This window comes from Coregonus clupeaformis, chromosome 21 (genome assembly GCF_020615455.1).
Source record: "Coregonus clupeaformis isolate EN_2021a chromosome 21, ASM2061545v1, whole genome shotgun sequence".
NCBI classification, from domain to species: Eukaryota; Metazoa; Chordata; class Actinopteri; order Salmoniformes; family Salmonidae; genus Coregonus; species Coregonus clupeaformis.
This window is the reverse complement of record NC_059212.1, coordinates 21,239,963-21,257,911: the sequence shown is the minus strand read 5'-3', so window position 1 is coordinate 21,257,911 and position 17,949 is coordinate 21,239,963. Positions and strand designations below refer to the sequence as shown.

Here is a 17,949-nt window from a genome sequence, read left to right as displayed (position 1 = left end):
ACTTCAGGACCATGAGTGTTTCCTGATTACCTGACAACACCAGGAAAAACTCCTGGCCCTATTCTTAGGTGTTTTACACTGATAGTACTCCGCTCTGTCCAACTCCCCCCTTCTCTTTCATGCGTATGCTAATTAAAATGATAGTGTTGGCATGTTGGCACAAATTTCATCAAATATTTAGAGTGAGAAATTAATCTCTCTCATATTTAGCTTGGCAGAGAGAGAGAGAGAGAGAGAGAGAGAGAGAGAGAGAGAGAGAGAGAGAGAGAGAGAGAGAGAGAGAGAGAGAGAGAGAGAGAGAGAGAGAGAGAGAGAGAGAGAGAGAGAGAGAGAGAGAGAGAGAGAGAGAGAGAGAGAGAGAGAGAGAGAGAGAGAGAGAGAGAGAGAGAGAGATTCTCCCTTCTCACCGTGTATTCAACAGGGAGAGAGAGATCCCTTATGTTTGTGCCACAAACTCCCACAGGCTGGGTTAGGCTGAAACATCTGCCACAGCTGCACCCTGTGTCCCTCTCCAAAAAGGACTGCCAAGTCCTCTCTTCTACTTGGATTCGCACATTCGTCTCTACCTCCTCTCTCTGTACCTCCTTTTCCTCTTCTCAAATCAAATCACATTTTATTTGTCACATGCTCCGAATACAACAGGGTAGACCTTACGGTGTAATGCTTACTTACAAGCCCTTAACCAACAATGCCGTTAAGAAAATAGAGTTAAGAAAATATTTACTAAATAAACTAAAGTCAAAAATAAAAAAAGTAACACAATCAAATAACAATAATGAGTGAGGGGAAAAAAGTATTTGATCCCCTGCTGATTTTGTTCGTTTGCCCACTGACAAAGAAATGATCAGTCTATAATTTTAATGGTAGGTTTTTTGAACAGTGAGAGACAGAATAACAACAAAAAAAATCCAGAAAAACGCATGTCAAAAAATTGTATACATCGATTTGCATTTTAATGAGGGAAATAAGTATTTTACCCCCTCTCAATCAGAAAGATTTCTGGCTCCCAGGTGTCTTTTATACAGGTAACGAGCTGAGATTAGGAGCACACTCTTAAAGGGAGTGCTCCTAATCTCAGCTTGTTACCTGTATAAAAGACACCTGTCCACAGAAGCAATAAATCAATCAGATTCCAAACTCTCCACCATGGCCAAGACCAAAGAGCTCTCCAAGGATGTCAGGGACAAGATTGTAGACCTACACAAGGCTGGAATGGGCTACAAGACCATCGCCAAGCAGCTTGGTGAGAAGGTGACAACAGTTGGTGCGATTATTCGCAAATGGAAGAAACACAAAATATCTCCCTCGGCCTGGGGCTCCATGCAAGATCTCACCTCGTGGAGTTGCAATGATCATGAGAACGGTGAGGAATCAGCCCAGAACTACACGGGAGGATCTTGTCAATGATATCAAGGCAGCTGGGACCATAGTCACCAAGAAAACAATTGGTAACACACTACGCCGTGAAGGACTGAAATCCTGCAGCGCCCCCTGCTCAAGAAAGCACATACACAGCCCCGTCTGAAGTTTGCCAATGAACATCTGAATGATTCAGAGGAGAACTGGGTGAAAGTGTTGTGGTCAGATGAGACCAAAATCGAGCTCTTTGGCATCAACTCAACTCACCGTGTTTGGAGGAGGAGGAATGCTGCCTATGACCCCCAGAACACCATCCCCACCGTCAAACATGGAGGTGGAAACATTATGCTTTGGGGGTGTTTTTCTGCTAAGGGGACAGGACAACTTCACCGCATCAAAGGGACGATGGACGGGGCCATGTACCGTCAAATCTTGGGTGAGAACCTCCTTCCCTCAGCCAGGGCATTGAAAATGGGTTGTGGATGGGTATTCCACCATAACAATGACCCAAAACACACGGCCAAGGCAACAAAGGAGTGGCTCAAGAAGAAGCACATTAAGGTCCTGGAGTGGCCTAGCCAGTCTCCAGATCTTAATCCCATAGAAAATCTGTGGAGGGAGCTGAAGGTTCGAGTTGCCAAACGTCAGCCTCAAAACCATAATGACTTGGAGAAGATCTGCAAAGAGGAGTGGGACAAAATCCCTCCTGAGATGTGTGCAAACCTGGTGGCCAACTACAAGAAACGTCTGACCTCTGTGATTGCCAACAAGGGTTTTGCCATCAAGTACTAAGTAATGTTTTGCAGAGGGGTCAAATACTTATTTCCCTCATTAAAATGCAAATCAATTCATAACATTTTTGACATGCGTTTTTCTGGATTTTTGTTGTTGTTATTCTGTCTCTCACTGTTCAAATAAACCTACCATAAAAAATTATAGACTGATCATGTCTTTGTCAGTGGGCAAACGTACAAAATCAGCAGGGGATCAAATACTTACAAAAGTATGTGGACACCCTTCAAATTAGTGGATTTTGCTATTTCAGCCGCACCCGTTGCTGACAAAGTGGCTATGCATAGATAATAAACAGCGAGTAGCAGCAGTGTAAAAACAAGGGGGGGTCAATGCAAATAGTCCGGGTGGCCATTTTATTAATTGTTCAGCAGTCTTATGGCTTGGGGGTAGAAGCTGTTAAGGAGCCTTTTGGACCTAGACTTGGCGCTCTGGTACTGTTTGCCGTGCGGTAGCAGAGAGAACAGTCTATGACTTGGGTGAATGTAGTCCTTGACAATTTTTTGGGCCTTCCTCTGACACCGCCTAGTATATAGATCCTGGATGGCAGGAAGCTTGTCTCAGTTACAGTGGGGGAAAAAGTATTTAGTCAGCCACCAATTGTGCAAGTTCTCCCACTTAAAAAGATGAGAGAGGCCTGTAATTTTCATCATAGGTACACGTCAACTATGACAGACAAAATGATATAATTTTTTTTCCAGAAAATCACATTGTAGGATTTTTAATGAATTTATTTGCAAATTATGGTGGAAAATAAGTATTTGGTCAATAACAAAAGTTTCTCAATACTTTGTTATATACCCTTTGTTGGCAATGACACAGGTCAAACGTTTTCTGTAAGTCTTCACAAGGTTTTCACACACTGTTGCTGGTATTTTGGCCCATTCCTCCATGCAGATCTCCTCTAGAGCAGTGATGTTTTGGGGCTGTCGCTGGGCAACACAGACTTTCAACTCCCTCCAAAGATTTTCTATGGGGTTGAGATCTGGAGACTGGCTAGGCCACTCCAGGACCTTGAAATGCTTCTTATGAAGCCACTCCTTCGTTGCCCGGGCGGTGTGTTTGGGATCATTGTCATGCTGAAAGACCCAGCCACGTTTCATCTTCAATGCCCTTGCTGATGGAAGGAGGTTTTCACTCAAAATCTCACGATACATGGCCCCATTCATTCTTTCCTTTACACGGATCAGTCGTCCTGGTCCCTTTGCAGAAAAACAGCCCCAAAGCATGATGTTTCCACCCCCATGCTTCACAGTAGGTATGGTGTTCTTTGGATGCAACTCAGCATTCTTTGTCCTCCAAACACGACGAGTTTAGTTTTTACCAAAAAGTTATATTTTGGTTTCATCTGACCATATGACATTCTCCCAATCCTCTTCTGGATCATCCAAATGCACTCTAGCAAACTTCAGATGGGCCTGGACATGTACTGGCTTAAGCAGGGGGACACGTCTGGCACTGCAGGATTTGAGTCCCTGGCGGCGTAGTGTGTTACTGATGGTAGGCTTTGTTACTTTGGTCCCAGCTCTCTGCAGGTCATTCACTAGGTCCCCCCGTGTGGTTCTGGGATTTTTGCTCACCATTCTTGTGATCATTTTGACCCCACGGGGTGAGATCTTGCGTGGAGGCCCAGATCGAGGGAGATTATCAGTGGTCTTGTATGTCTTCCATTTCCTAATAATTGCTCCCACAGTTGCTTTCTTCAAACCAAGCTGCTTACCTATTGCAGATTCAGTCTTCCCAGCCTGGTGCAGGTCTACAATTTTGTTTCTGGTGTCCTTTGACAGCTCTTTGGTCTTGGCCATAGTGGAGTTTGGAGTGTGACTGTTTGAGGTTGTGGACAGGTGTCTTTTATACTGATAACAAGTTCAAACAGGTGCCATTAATACAGGTAACGGGTGGAGGACAGAGGAGCCTCTTAAAGAAGAAGTTACAGGTCTGTGAGAGCCAGAAATCTTGCTTGTTTGGTGGCTGACTAAATACTTTTTTTCCCCACTGTATGTACTGGGCTGTACGCACTACCCTCTGTAATGCCTTACGGTCGGATGCCAAGCAGTTGCCATACCAAGCAGTGATGCAACCGGTCAGGATGAGCTCGATGGTGCAGCTGTAGAACTCTGAGGATCTGGGGACCCATGCCAAATCTTTTCAGTCTCCTGGAGGGGGAAAAGGTGTTGACGTTATTGGTGTTTCTGGACCATGATAGTTTGTTGGTGATGTGGACACCAAGGAACTTGAAACTCTACCCACTCCACTACAGCCCTGTTGATGTCAATGGGGGCGTGTTTGGCCCTCCTTTTCCTGTAGTCCACGATCATCTCCTTTGTCCTGCTCATGTTGAGGGAGAGGTTGTTGTCCTGGCACCACACTGCCAGGTCTCTGACCTCCTCCCTATAGGCTGTCTCATCATTGTTGGTGATCAGGCCTACCACCAATGTGTCGTCAGCAAACTTAATGATGGTGCGTCGTGCTTGGCCACGCAGTCGTGGGTGAACAGGGAGTACAGGAGGGGATCAACCACGCACCCCTGAGGGGCCCCCGTGTTGAGGATCAGCGTGGCAGATGTGTTGTTGCCTACCCTTACCACCTGGGGCCGGCCCGTCAGCAAGTCCAGGATCCAGTTGCCTAGGGAGGTGTTTAATCCCAGGGTCCTTAGCTTAGTAATGAGCTTTGTGGGCACTATGGTGTTGAACGCTGAGCTGTATTCAATGAACAGCATTCTCACATGTTCTGATATCCAGAAGCTCTTTTCGGTCATAAGAGATTGTTGCATCAACATTATGTACAAAATAAGTTACATCTCTTCTCCCTCAGTCTCTTTCCCACCTGTCCGTCTCTCCATCCTCTTCTCTTTCCCTCTTTAGCCCATCTTGCCTTTCCTTCCCACCCAGAGGCTTCCTCTCGCCATGTCTTTCGATCCATATCTCTCATCACTAGATCAGAGCAGCTGGCTGTAACTCCTTGCTAATCCTTTGAGGCTTCTGGGTTTGTGGCTCAGTGGTGAGCTGCGAGTGTTGTGCCTGGCACAGGCCTCTCCACTCTCCAGCATTTTAATTGGCTGATCCTGCAGTTGTCAATCACACTCACAGTGTTCGTATGTTGAAGCGTGTGTGTGCAGTATATGTTTGCATGAAGTAGACTACAAAGAGCATAGCCATACTGCATGATGAATGTACTAACTGTAAGTCGCTCTGGATAAGAGTCTGCAAAATTATTAAAATGTAATGTAAAATGTACAGGTAACTACCAAAATAAAGGAAACACTTGAGTAAATGAGGGATACAAAGTATGTTGAAAGAAGGTGCTTCCACACAGGTGTGGTTCAAATCAAATGTTATTGGTCACATATACATATTTAGCAGGTGTAGCGAAATGCTTGTGTTCCTATCTCCAACGGTGCAGTAATATATAACAACTCACAATAATACACACAAATCTAAAAGTACAAGAGTGGAATTAAGAAATATATAATATTATGAGCAATGTCCGGTGTGTGTGTGTGTATATACACACACACACACACACACACACACACACACACACAGTGCATTCGGAAAGTATTCAGACCCTTTTACTTTTTCCACATTTTGTTACGTTACAGCCTTATTCTAAAATGGATTAAATTGTTTTAATTCCTTCGACATCATGGCTTGGTTTTTGCACTGACATGCACTGTCAACTGTGGGACCTTATATAGACAGGAGTGTGCTTTTCCAAATCACGTCCAATCAATTGAATTTAAAATATATAAAAAAGGTGGTGATACAGCTTAACAGGATGCTGTCAATGGTGAATCTGTAAAAGTTTGTAAGGGTCTTTGGGGCCAAGCCGTATTTCTTCACTGTTGAGCCTTCTTCCCCACACTGTCTGTGTAGGGGTGGACCATTTCAGATTGTCAGTTGTGTACACCAAGGAACTTGAATCTTTTCACCTTCTACACCGCGGCCCCGTCGATGTGGATGGGGGTGTGGTCTCTCTGTTGTCTCCTAAATGTCCCCGATCAGCTCCTTTGTTTTGTTGAGGGAGAGGTTATTTTCCTGGCAACACTCCGCCAGACCGCTCACCTCCTCCCTGTAGGCGGTCTCATCATTGTTGGTGATCAGGTCTACCACTGTTGTGTCGTCTGCAAACTTGATGATTGAGTTGGAGGTGTGAGTGGCCATGCAGTCATGGATGAACAGGGAGTACAAGAAGGGGCTGAGCACACACCCTTGTGGGGCCCTTGTTTTGAGGATCAGCGTAGTGGAGGTGTTGTTTCCTACCTTCACCACCTGGGGGCGGCCCGTCAGCAAGTCCAGGACCCAGTTGCACAGAGCGAGGTTCAGACCCAAGGCCCCAAGCTTAATGATGACCTTGGAGGGTACTATGGTGTTAAAGGCTGAGCTGTAGTCAATGAAAAGCTTTGTTATTCCTATTGTCCAGATGGGATAGGGCAGAGTGCAGTGCAATGGCGATTGCATCATCTGTGGATCTATTGGGGCGGTGTGCAAATTGCAGTGGGTCTAGGGCAGGGTTCTTCAATTCCGGTCCTGGAGGGCCGAAACACCTCTGTTTTTCATCCTCTCCTTCTAATCAGGGGCTAATTCAGACCTGGGACACCAGGTGAGTGCAATTAACTACCAGGTAGAAATAAAAAACAGAAGTGTTTCGGCCCTCCAGGACCGGAATTGAAGAACCCTGGTCTAGGGTGTCAGGTAAGGTGGATGTGATATGATCTTTAACTAGCCTCTCAAAGCACTTCATGATGACAGAAGTGAGTGCTACGGGGCGATAGTCATTTAGTTCAGTTACCTTTGCTTTCTTGGGTACAGGAACTATGGTGGACATCTTGAAGCAAGTGGGGGAAGCAGACTGGGATAGGGAGAGATTGAATATGTCCATAAACGTTCCATCCAGCTGGTCTGTGCATGCTCTGAGGACGCGGCTAGGGATGCCGTCTGGGCCTGCAGCCTTGCGAGGGTTAACACGTTTTACTCACGATGGCCATGGAGAACGAGAGCCCACAGTCCTCGGGAGCGGCCCGCATCGGTGGCACTGTGTAATCGCCAAAGCGGGCGAAGAAGGTGTTTAGCTTGTCCAGGAGCAAAACGTCGGTGTCTGCAACGTGGCTGCTTTTCCCTTTGTATTCTGTGATTGTCTGGAGTCCCTGCCACATACAGTGCATTCGGAAAGTATTCAGACCACTTCACTTTTTCCACTTTGTTACGTTAGAGCCTTATTCTAAAATATATAAAAAAACGGAAATATTACATTTACATAAGTATTCAGACCCTTTACTCAGTACTTTGTTGAATCACCTTTGGCAGCGATTACAGCCTCGATCTTCTTGGGTATGACGCTACAAGCTTGGCACACTTGTATTTGGGGAGTTTCTCCCATTCTTCTCTGCAGATCCACTCAAGCTCTGTCAGGTTGGATGGGGAGCGTCGCTGCACAGCTATTTTCAGGTCTCTCCAGAGATGTTTGATCGGGTTCATGTCCGGGCCCTGGCTGGGCCACTCAAGGCTGTTCAGAGACTTGTCACGAAGCCACTCCTGCGTTGTCTTGGCTGTGTGCTTAAGGTCGTTGTCCTGTTGGAGGGTGAACCTTCGCCCCAGTCTGAGGTCCTGCGCGCTCTGGAGCAGGTTTTCATCAAGGATCTCTCTGTACTTTACTGCGTTCATCTTTCTCTCGATCCTGACTAGTCTCCTAGTCCCTGCCGCTGAAAAACGTCCCCACAGCATGATGCTGCCACCACCATGCTTCACCGTAGGTATGGTGCCAGGTTTCCTCCAGATGTGACGCTTGGCATTCAGGCCAAAGAGTTCAATCTTGATTTCATCAGACCAGAGAATCTTGTTTCTCATGGTCTTAGAGTCCTTTAGGTGCCTTTTGGCAAACTCCAACAGGCTGTCATGTGCCTTTTACTGAGGAGTGGCTTCCATCTGGCCACTCTACCATAAAGGTCTGATTGGTCGAGTGCTGCAGAGATGGTTGTCCTTCTGGAAGTTTCTCCCATCTCCACAGAGGAACTCTGGAGCTCTGTCAGAGTGACCATCGGGTTCTTGGTCACCTCCCTGGCCAAGGCCCTTCTCCCCCCGATTGCTCAATTTGGCCGGGCGGCCAGCTCTAGGAAGAGTCTTGGTGGTTCCAAACTTCCATTTAGGAATGATGGAGGCCACTGTGTTCTTGGGGACCTTCAATGCTGCAGACATTTCTTGTTACCCTTCCCCAGATCTGTGCCTTGACACAATCCTGTCTCGGAGCTCTACGGGCAATTCCTTCAACCTCATGGCTTGGTTTTTGCTCTGACATGTACTGTCAACTGTGGGACCCGAATACTTTCTGAATACTTTCCGAATGCACTGCAATTGTCCAGGGACTGAAGATTAGTGAGTAATATACTCTGAAGTGGTGGATGGTGTGCTCCTGAGTCGGACTAGAATACCTCTTCTCCGCCGGCGGAGTCTTGGAGCAGCCTCAGGGATAAGTTAAATTGCCTTGGGGGGTACGAACAAAGGATCCAATTCGGGAAAGTCGTATTTCTGGTCGGAATGCTGCTCTGATATTACTGTCTATAGGCACAATTAACATCCCATCATGGTTAGGGTCATGTATAAACTTTTGGTAGATTCTGGAGCGCCGCCTGATACAGCGTTTTCCACCACCATCAACAAAACACCAAATTATGTAATTTCTCATCGAAGAATGATGTCGCATCCCTCCAATAGAGTTCCAGACACCTGTTGAATCTATGCCATTGAAGCTGTTCTGGTGGCTCTTGGTGGCCCAACACCCTATTAAGTAAGACACTTTATGAGAGAGAGGGAGGAAGAAGGTAGGGAGAGTGCCTGGGGAAATGGGAAGAACAAGGGATAGAGGGGTAGAGGAAGAGAGCACAAATGAGAGAATGATCGAGAGAAAGAGGGCAAAGGACAGAGAGAGCGAGAGAAAGAGACTACTAACTTATTGTGATGCTTGGTTAATTCATGTAAAATACATGATAAATAAATAAATAACGTCGCAACTGAAGTTGTATAGCAGCCAAGTATCCGAACCACAACAAATTCAAATTCTTTGAGAAACCATGTGAATTAAAGTAGCCTACTGTGTTGAACTACTTTGGGGCAATAGGCCTTAGCAGAAAAGATGAGAAAAGCCAAACAGCTTTTTGGAAGATACAATGCCCGTCAATCTCTTTATGTTCTGCGTTGCAGTCCAGCAATCCAATAAGATCCATTCTATTCGTCAATGCAGGAAGACCTATTACATAAAGTAATTACCATACTGCCAAGCATTACCATTACCATCCACACACACAGGCATTCCTACTCTGAACACACACCCTTCTGGATGTGCCTCTAACTAAAACCTACGCACACACACCGGACTAGGTGCCATACATACACATGGCTCCTAGTCTGGCAGACGCGCTCCCTTCTGGCACACGCGCTCCCTTCTGGCACACGCGCTCCCTTCTGGCAGACGCGCTCCCTTCTGGCAGACGCGCTCCCTTCTGGCAGACGCGCTCCCTTCTGGCAGACGCGCTCCCTTCTGGCAGACGCGCTCCCTTCTGGCAGACGCGCTCCCTTCTGGCAGACGCTGCGCTCCCTTCTGGCAGACGCGCTCCCTTCTGGCAGACGCGCTCCCTTCTGGCACACGCGCTCCCTTCTGGCAGACGCGCTCCCTTCTGGCAGACGCGCTCCCTTCTGGCAGACGCGCTCCCTTCTGGCAGACGCGCTCCCTTCCGGCTGACGTTCTCTCTTCTGGCTGACGCGCTCTCTTCTGGCTGATGCTCTCTCTTCTGGCTGACGCTCTCTCGTCTCGCAGTCATTACTTCCGAGCACTGTCACACACATAGGATTCAGACACATACACAGTGGAGTGCGCACATACACACGTGGCTCTCAAAGTCATTACCTTTCTGAACACAATCCCACCACACACACGGCAGGCTCTCCATCTGGCTGACAGTCATCGCTGGGGGGGATGGGGATGTGTGTGTGGGCTGGCATTCTGTGGCTGTGTGTGTGTGTGCGCCTGTCTGTCTACCGGCTGGCTAATGCACATTCCTGGGCACCAGAGAGGAGACCCATCAGTAGCAAAGCACCAGACAGATTCAGCCCACTGATCACAGACACACACTGGGGCTCTGTGGTGAGAGAAACACAGGACACACGCACGGCTCCCTGTCTGACAGACGCTCTCCCCTCTCACATAAATTACCTTCACAAACATGCACACACAACAGAGACATTATGTCTGTCCCGCCCCGGTGTTCACGACACTGGGGCTCTGTGAGCTTTACTGGATGGGACAAAAGCACATGATACAATGACGCACATGCAATACATACACAGTGCCTGCCTGCATCTCACCCAAAGCCCACTGGGCATAACATTCATTGCCCAATACAGACACTGGACCTCAGACAGCAGAGTCCCTCTATGCCTCCACCCATCCTCTCCTCCAACCTCCCTCCTTTCCCCTCCTCTCTCCGCTCAACACAGTCAGAGCGTTCAGACCCTTCACTCACCCACTTCAAATCAACACACAGATAGCCATTAGAGAATTCCAGGGGATTTCTGGGAAAACTCTGTTGTTGGCTTCTTCATACACACAGTGTCCACACACACTGTCCACAGACTGCCACGGGGACAAGCAAACACACTGTGTACTAAGAGACACAGACCAACAAGCACAAAAACACATGTCCACAGAGACAAGCAAACACCCACACAAACACACTCCAACAGGAGCAGACACGCACACAAGACATCCCAGTGGCAGACAGACAGTCATGATGACTTCATAGCAATGAGTCAAGTGTGCTAAACAACAGCTGCTGCTAGCTTAATTCAATTCAAACATTTTAACCATCACTTATTGGCAGAGCTCAAAATGTGAATTTATTTCAATTTAAATTTCTATTCCAGAAAAGAAAAAAACAGCAGAATGACACACACACACACACAGAGAGAGCTCTGGAGGACAACTGGATTTCCCATCTCTACATTTGCATCTATACATTTCTCTCCACCACAAAATTGCATTTGCCTAAAAGTATCTACCTACCTCATTGTTTAGCAGTAAATTGAAAGCATCACGACCACACGCATCTGGGGTTTCCCCGATGGATTTATTTGAAAATGTCACATCCTGAACCAACATATTTCTCAATATATTCTTCAATATATCATGGGAGCATATATTGACACATGACATGTCACCCCATATATGGTTCTACTTCCCCAGTTCGTTTATTGCGCATTCTCGTGTTAATTTAGATGCTAAAGATTGAAAAGTTCAAAGCCCTCATCTTTCGTTCTCTTTCTCCTTCTGTACAGGCAGAATTTCATTATCTTTCTGATGGGTATGCATATAAATAATCCCAGACAGAGACCCTCCCCCGCTGACACACACACAGACATAGGCCTACTCACAAACACATACATAAGTGCACAAAACATGCAGAAACATTAAGGTGCACACAGACATTCACTAACACACATAATCGTGCACACATACAGACACACGTAAACATATGAAGGCGCAATTGCGTGTACACACGCGCTTTCCTCAGCACTAAAGCTGATCCGTGTCTCATCCTTAAAGTGAACTATCTTTAGCTGAGGCTTTCAGCTCCTACTGTACACCATCACCCATTTCTTTGAAACGACTACCTTTCAAGGAGGAGAGCTTTCAACATTCATTACACTTTTTCAGCACTAAGCTTGAAAGCACACTTTCAACTGTCTAAAGCATTTTTCAGGCATTGAAAATACTTCTAAACTAGTGCTTTGAACAGACTTAGAGATTCTCAGAGCTAGACCATTGCCGTTCCAATCAATGATACTCCACAGCAAGACAGGTAAATGTGAACGGTTAGGTTGAAACCGCTTTGGATAATAAATGGGCTGCTTTGAACAGGGCCTAACCCAGGAAAAAAAAAACATAAGCCACTGCCCACTGTGGCACAAAAAGGGACAAGGGGACAAAAGATTTGTAACAGAGTCATCTGATGTGCTCAGTTTGTATGAAAACCACAGGTTTTACTACCTTACAACTTCAAAGTAAGGTTAGTGTGTTAGCAGCAGAGACCGAAACTGACTCGTCTAGCAAGAACAAACGCAGCAAACTTTAGAGGGGCTTTTTTTTCCTTTCGGTTTACACCCAGCAACAGACAAAACACTCCATGTTGTGATATCAAATATGACTCCGGGGGGTTCAGATCAAACGTGTGTGTGTGTGTGTGTTATGAGAACACTCCTTGCAGGTGTGTGGGGGGAGGGAGTTTAAACAAGTCTTTCAAAGAGACCGTTTAAACTGAGACCAGAGGAAGACCTGGTGATTCTCGCCACACGCATCCGCGCGCACACACACACACTACGTGAGGAGAATGATTTTATATGAAGGAAGAATGGTTAGGCTTCTATAATGAGAGGTCTTGTGAGGACACAAGATGAAAGTCCCTAATTAAAATGGTATCCAGGTCCAAGATAAAGGTAAGAGCGTCACACAAATGTACTACCTGTGTCGTCGTCACAGGGCCTAGGGGTCTGCTGGATTTCTCAAGGACTCAGCACTTCAATAATCGACAGAATTACTCATTATGTAGAGGGGCCATTGAAAATAAAAGAACCATCAAAACCATTAAAAAAATATATATATATACAGTGCATTTGGAAAGTATTCAGACCCCTTGACTTTCTCCACATTTTATTAAGTTACAGCCTTATTCTAAAATATATTAAATTAATTGTTTTCCTCATCAAATCTACACACAATAGAGTTCCAAGACAGGATTGTGTCGAGGCACAGATCTGGGGAAGGGTACCAAAAAACTTCTGCTGCATTGAAGGTCCCCAACAACACAGTGGCCTCCATCATTCTTAAATGGAAGAAGTTTGGAACCACCAAGACTGTTCCTAGAGCTGGCCGCCCGGCAATCAGGGGAGAAGGGCCTTGGTCAGGGAGGTGACCAAGAACCTGATGGTCACTCTGACAGAGCTCCAGAGTTCCTCTGTGGAGATGTGAGAACCTTCCAGAAGGACAACCATCTCTGCAGCACTCCACCAAATCAGGCCTTTATGGTAGAGTGGCCAGACGGAAACCACTCCTCAGTAGAAGGCACATGATAGCCCGCTTGGAGTTTGCCAAAAGGCACCTAAAGGACTCTCAGACCTTTACAAGATTCTCTGGTCTGATGAAACCAAGATTGAACTCTTTGGCCTGAATGCCAAGCCTCACATCTGGAGGAAACCTGGCACCATCCCTACGGTGAAGCGTGGTGGTGGCAGCATCATGCTGTGGGGATGTTTTTCAGCGGCAGGGACTGAGAGACTAGTCAGGATCGAGGGAAAGATGAATGGAGCAAAGTACAGAGAGATCCATGATGAAAACCTGCTCCAGAGCGCTCAGGACCTCAGACTGGGGCGAAAGTTCACCTTCCAACAGGACAACGACCCTAAGCACACAGCCAAGACAACGCAGGAGTGGCTTCGGGACAAGTCTCTGAATGTACTTAATGGCCCAGCCAGAGCTGGGACTTGAACCCGATCGAACATCTCTGGAGACACCTGAAAATAGCTCTGCAGCGACGCTCCAACCTGACAGCGCTTGAGAGGATCTGCAGAGAAGAATGGGAGGAACTCTCCAAATACAGGTGTGCCAAGCTCGTAGTGTCATACTCGAGGCTGTAATCGCTGCCAAAGGTGCTTCAACAAAGTATTGAGTAAAGGGTCTGAATACTTATGTAAATATGATATTTCAGTGTTTTATATTTTATAAATTTGCAAAAATGTCTAAAAAACAGTTTTTGCTTTGTCATTATATTATGGGGTATTGTGTGTAGATTGATAAGGAGAAAAAACGTACAATTGAATCCATTTTAGAATAAGGCTGTAACGTAACAAAATGAGGAAAAAGTCAAGGGGCCTGAATACTTTCAGAATGCACTGTATACTGTGTGTGCAATGAACAGCTGACTAAAGACGGGGACAGCTGGGCATTCGTGCGGTTGAGTCTGTTTTTGCCATAACATGGACTCTTAACAATGGGATGAAACTTGGTTGCTCCTTGCTGAAACAAGCAAATGAGTCTTCGGTTGCCTAGGCAACACCCCACACATTGCAGCAGCAGTCAAAGAAATAGAATGGGCTTGGAACTTCTAATTCTGTCAATTTGACTGGTAAACTCATGGGTACACTCGCAAAGGCTGCCTGGTATTGTCATGCAATAATTTCTATGGAGAGATAGAATGTTCATTCAAATGATGTTAACTGATGTGGCTGATGTTAACTTTGTAATGTCAGTTGAACCAATAAATATTTTACTTCCTGTTTTTCTCCTATGGGTACACTAGCAATGACTGCTAGGCCACCCATTACGCCATCATTGGCTTGAATGGGGATGGCCATTATTTTTCTATGGCAGCACATACAGTCAGGAGAGGAGGAGAGGAGAAAATGTGCGTAGATCTTTCTATTTTTTTTACTGTCATCCAAAATTCCATGACCATCACAGCCCTAGATATAAGACCACCATAGAAGTCTTATGACGTGTTTTTATCCTTGATCATTTGGAATGGATATACTGCTTCTATACTATAATTAAATATGTTATATCTCAAAGTTATATGGCTGTATGTGTTATCACATCATCTAATCAAATCACACATAAATGACATACACTGCTCAAAAAAATACTAAAATAACACATCCTAGATCTGAATGAATGAAATAATCTTATTAAATACTTTTTTCTTTACATAGTTGAATGTGCTGACAACAAAATCACACAAAAATTATCAATGGAAATCAAATGTATCAACCCATGGAGGTCTGGATTTGGAGTCACACTCAAAATTAAAGTGGAAAACCACACTACAGGCTGATCCAACTTGCCACCCCACACCATGACTGACCCACCGCCAAACCGGTCATGCTGGAGGATGTTGCAGGCAGCAGAACGTTCTCCACGGCGTCTCCAGACTCTGTCACGTCTGTCACGTGCTCAGTGTGAACCTGCTTTCATCTGTGAAGAGCACAGGGCGCCAGTGGCGAATTTGCCAATCTTGGTGTTCTCTGGCAAATGCCAAACGTCCTGCACGGTGTTGGTCTGTAAGCACAACCCCCACCTGTGGACGTCGGGCCCTCATACCACCCTCATGGAGTCTGTTTCTGACCATTTGAGCAGACACATGCACATTTGTGGCCTGCTGGAGGTCATTTTGCAGGGCTCTGTCAGTGCTCCTCCTGCTCCTCCTTGCACAAAGGCGGAGGTAGCGGTCCTGCTGCTGGGTTGTTGCCCTCCTACGGCCTCCTCCACGTCTCCTGATGTACTGGCCTGTCTCCTGGTAGCGCCTCCATGCTCTGGACACTACGCTGACAGACACAGCAAACCTTCTTGCCACAGCTCGCATTGATGTGCCATCCTGGATGAGCTGCACTACCTGAGCCACTTGTGTGGGTTGTAGACTCCGTCTCATGCTACCACTAGAGTGAAAGCACCGCCGGCATTCAAAAGTGACCAAAACATCAGCCAGGAAGCATAGGAACTGAGAAGTGGTCTGTGGTCACCACCTGCAAAACCACTCCTTTATTGGGGGTATCTTGCTAATTGCCTATAATTTCCACCTGTTGTCTATTCCATTTGCACAACAGCATGTGAAATGTATTGTCAATCAGTGTTGCTTCCTAAGTGGACAGTTTGATTTCACAGAAGTGTGATTGACTTGGAGTTACATTGTGTTGTTTAAGTGTTCCCTTTATTTTTTTGAGCAGTGTATATCGACAGTGCAGTAAACAAAGAACCCAGTTCATTGCGAAGCTAAATTACTTTCGGTAGATAATGACAGAACCAGATACTGTAGGCAGATATGGTTCTGCTTTGCGTCTTTATCTGCCCTCTGATGTTCTGAACGGTAATTGTATATTTTCCACAAAAGTATCCTATAATGACGCAAGGTAAAGTTCTATGTTCTACGCACCCTTCAAAGCAGGGCTCCCCAACTTATTTGTCCCCCAAGTTCTGAGCAACATCAGCAACAAAAATATACATAAAAATATATATTTAAAAAACACTAGCAAATCAGCTCCAAGTGAATTTATTTTTGGAAATCTGTTCCAAAGTATTCGCACGCATAACAGAGAGATACGTGATCTAATATATATGTAAGCAAGGTTTGAAATGATTATGTTTTTGTCAAATATTACATCTGTTTGGGCTTCTTGCTGTCAATTTGCAGTCTACAAATGATTTATAATTATGTTCCCGGCCCCCTGACCATCCGCTCAAGTCCCGTGGCTGAAACTAGTTGATGATCCCTGCTTTAAAGGCTTGCTTTCTTCATCTGCTCTCCTTCATGACCACTTTGGTTGAAAGGACCTCCCACCATGCTGCTTCTAATATCCTGTCTGATCATTGGTAATGAAGAAAAAGGAGATGGGTAGAGGAGGCTAATTGAGCATTTTTCGATGTTGTCTACTATTAGTATATCATTGTATTACCATCTTATATAATGACGCATTGCAAATACCTCTACTTATTAATTCCTGTGAGAGATAGAAGAAGGACAGGGGAGGAGATGACACTTACGATCCAGTCCGTTGGCATATCTCATGCTGATCTCACAGTGGCCCCACACGGCGCTGACGATGGGGTACAGCTTCTTCCCCTTCAGGCCTCTGAATGCCACACCCAGGTACTGTCCGTCCACCATGAAACTCAACGTGCCCTCGTCCATATCCAACACCACTAGAAGAGCGTCCGGCAATACGAAAGCCTCCTCGGGCTCTAAGAAACACGGATACGAAGGTAGGGAAGCCTGGGCCCGGTTCTTACTATCGTGGTACAGTCGGTTCCTGCCCAAGTCCCACCCCCAGGACTCTAAATCACTGCCCACTAGTGCTGTGTAGCCGACCGAGTGTAAGGGGGCGTCGGCTGTGGCTACTCCCACAACGGCGTGTGTCCCTCGCTGTCTCGCCGGCCAGTGGATCCGCCAGACATGGAGCCCCCGCGTGTAGCCCACCCTGCCACGGATGCAGTCGGTGCTCTGCGCTACAGGATGGCGGTGGAAGGTCAGTTTGTCCTCCTCCTTGATGAAAACGTTGAGCGAGCGGTCCTCCGGGTTCCAGGCATGGCGGAGCTGGAGGTCGGGGGGCGCGGGCGGCATGTCCAGCAGCAGGTCCAGCCGCGGCGGCTTGTAGAAGTCAGGGCCCCGCAGCTCGGGGTGGAGGTGCCGGCGATGGGCCGACGGGCGGAAGGAGGGCGAGCCACCCTCGCCACGACTGTCCACTGACTTGACGCCGCCAGAGATCTTCTGACCCATGGTGTCGGCGAGAAGGGGGGTGTGGGGGGGGTTGTTAGTTTGGGTCGGTTTGGTCCTCAGTCACCCCGACGTTACTTCATTAAAGCAGATTTTTCGGTGCAGTAACCAGGGGAACCACAGGGAGCGGTGATGATGCACTCCTGTCGGTGGCTGACTCACACAACGCCGCCTTCAAAAGGGGGCCACCGACGACACTCCTGAGAGGAGAAAGCAGAGAGAGAAGAATGTGAGTGCATGTAAGGGTACGTTACAGCTTGTTATGACTACTCCGTTCTCTGTTCTGGCCCGATTCACTGCCTCCCTGCAAAACACACTCAAACAAAGTTCTAGAGACCAGAGAAAGAGAGATAATAAGTGTGAGCGAGAGAAAGAGCTATATCAAAACACACCAACAGTGAGATACCTCCCCTAGAGTAGAACTCAGAGGACGCGAACGCTCATTTAGATAATGCATTTTTAATGAGCGCCTTTCAGAAAAGCAGCTGAGT

General features: G+C 46.6%; 1 protein-coding gene across 2 annotated transcripts in view; it reads right to left on the bottom strand.

The window, feature by feature from the left end:
- LOC121535068 (SPRY domain-containing SOCS box protein 4-like) overlaps positions 1-17,486 on the bottom strand; it is a 61,909-nt gene extending 44,423 nt beyond the window's left edge. The window contains exons 1-2 of one of the 2 annotated variants that reach the window (XM_041841766.2): positions 16,729-17,486; positions 16,418-16,547 (exon numbers count right to left, since the gene is read on the bottom strand). In XM_041841766.2, coding sequence (XP_041697700.1) covers positions 16,480-16,547; positions 16,729-17,461 — 801 coding nt within the window. In that variant the 5' untranslated portion in view covers positions 17,462-17,486 and the 3' untranslated portion in view covers positions 16,418-16,479. Of the gene's footprint in view, positions 1-16,417; positions 16,548-16,728 lie in introns of those variants that run through there. The other variant, XM_041841765.2, reaches the window with a different exon arrangement.
- Positions 17,487-17,949: the final 463 nt, after the last annotated feature.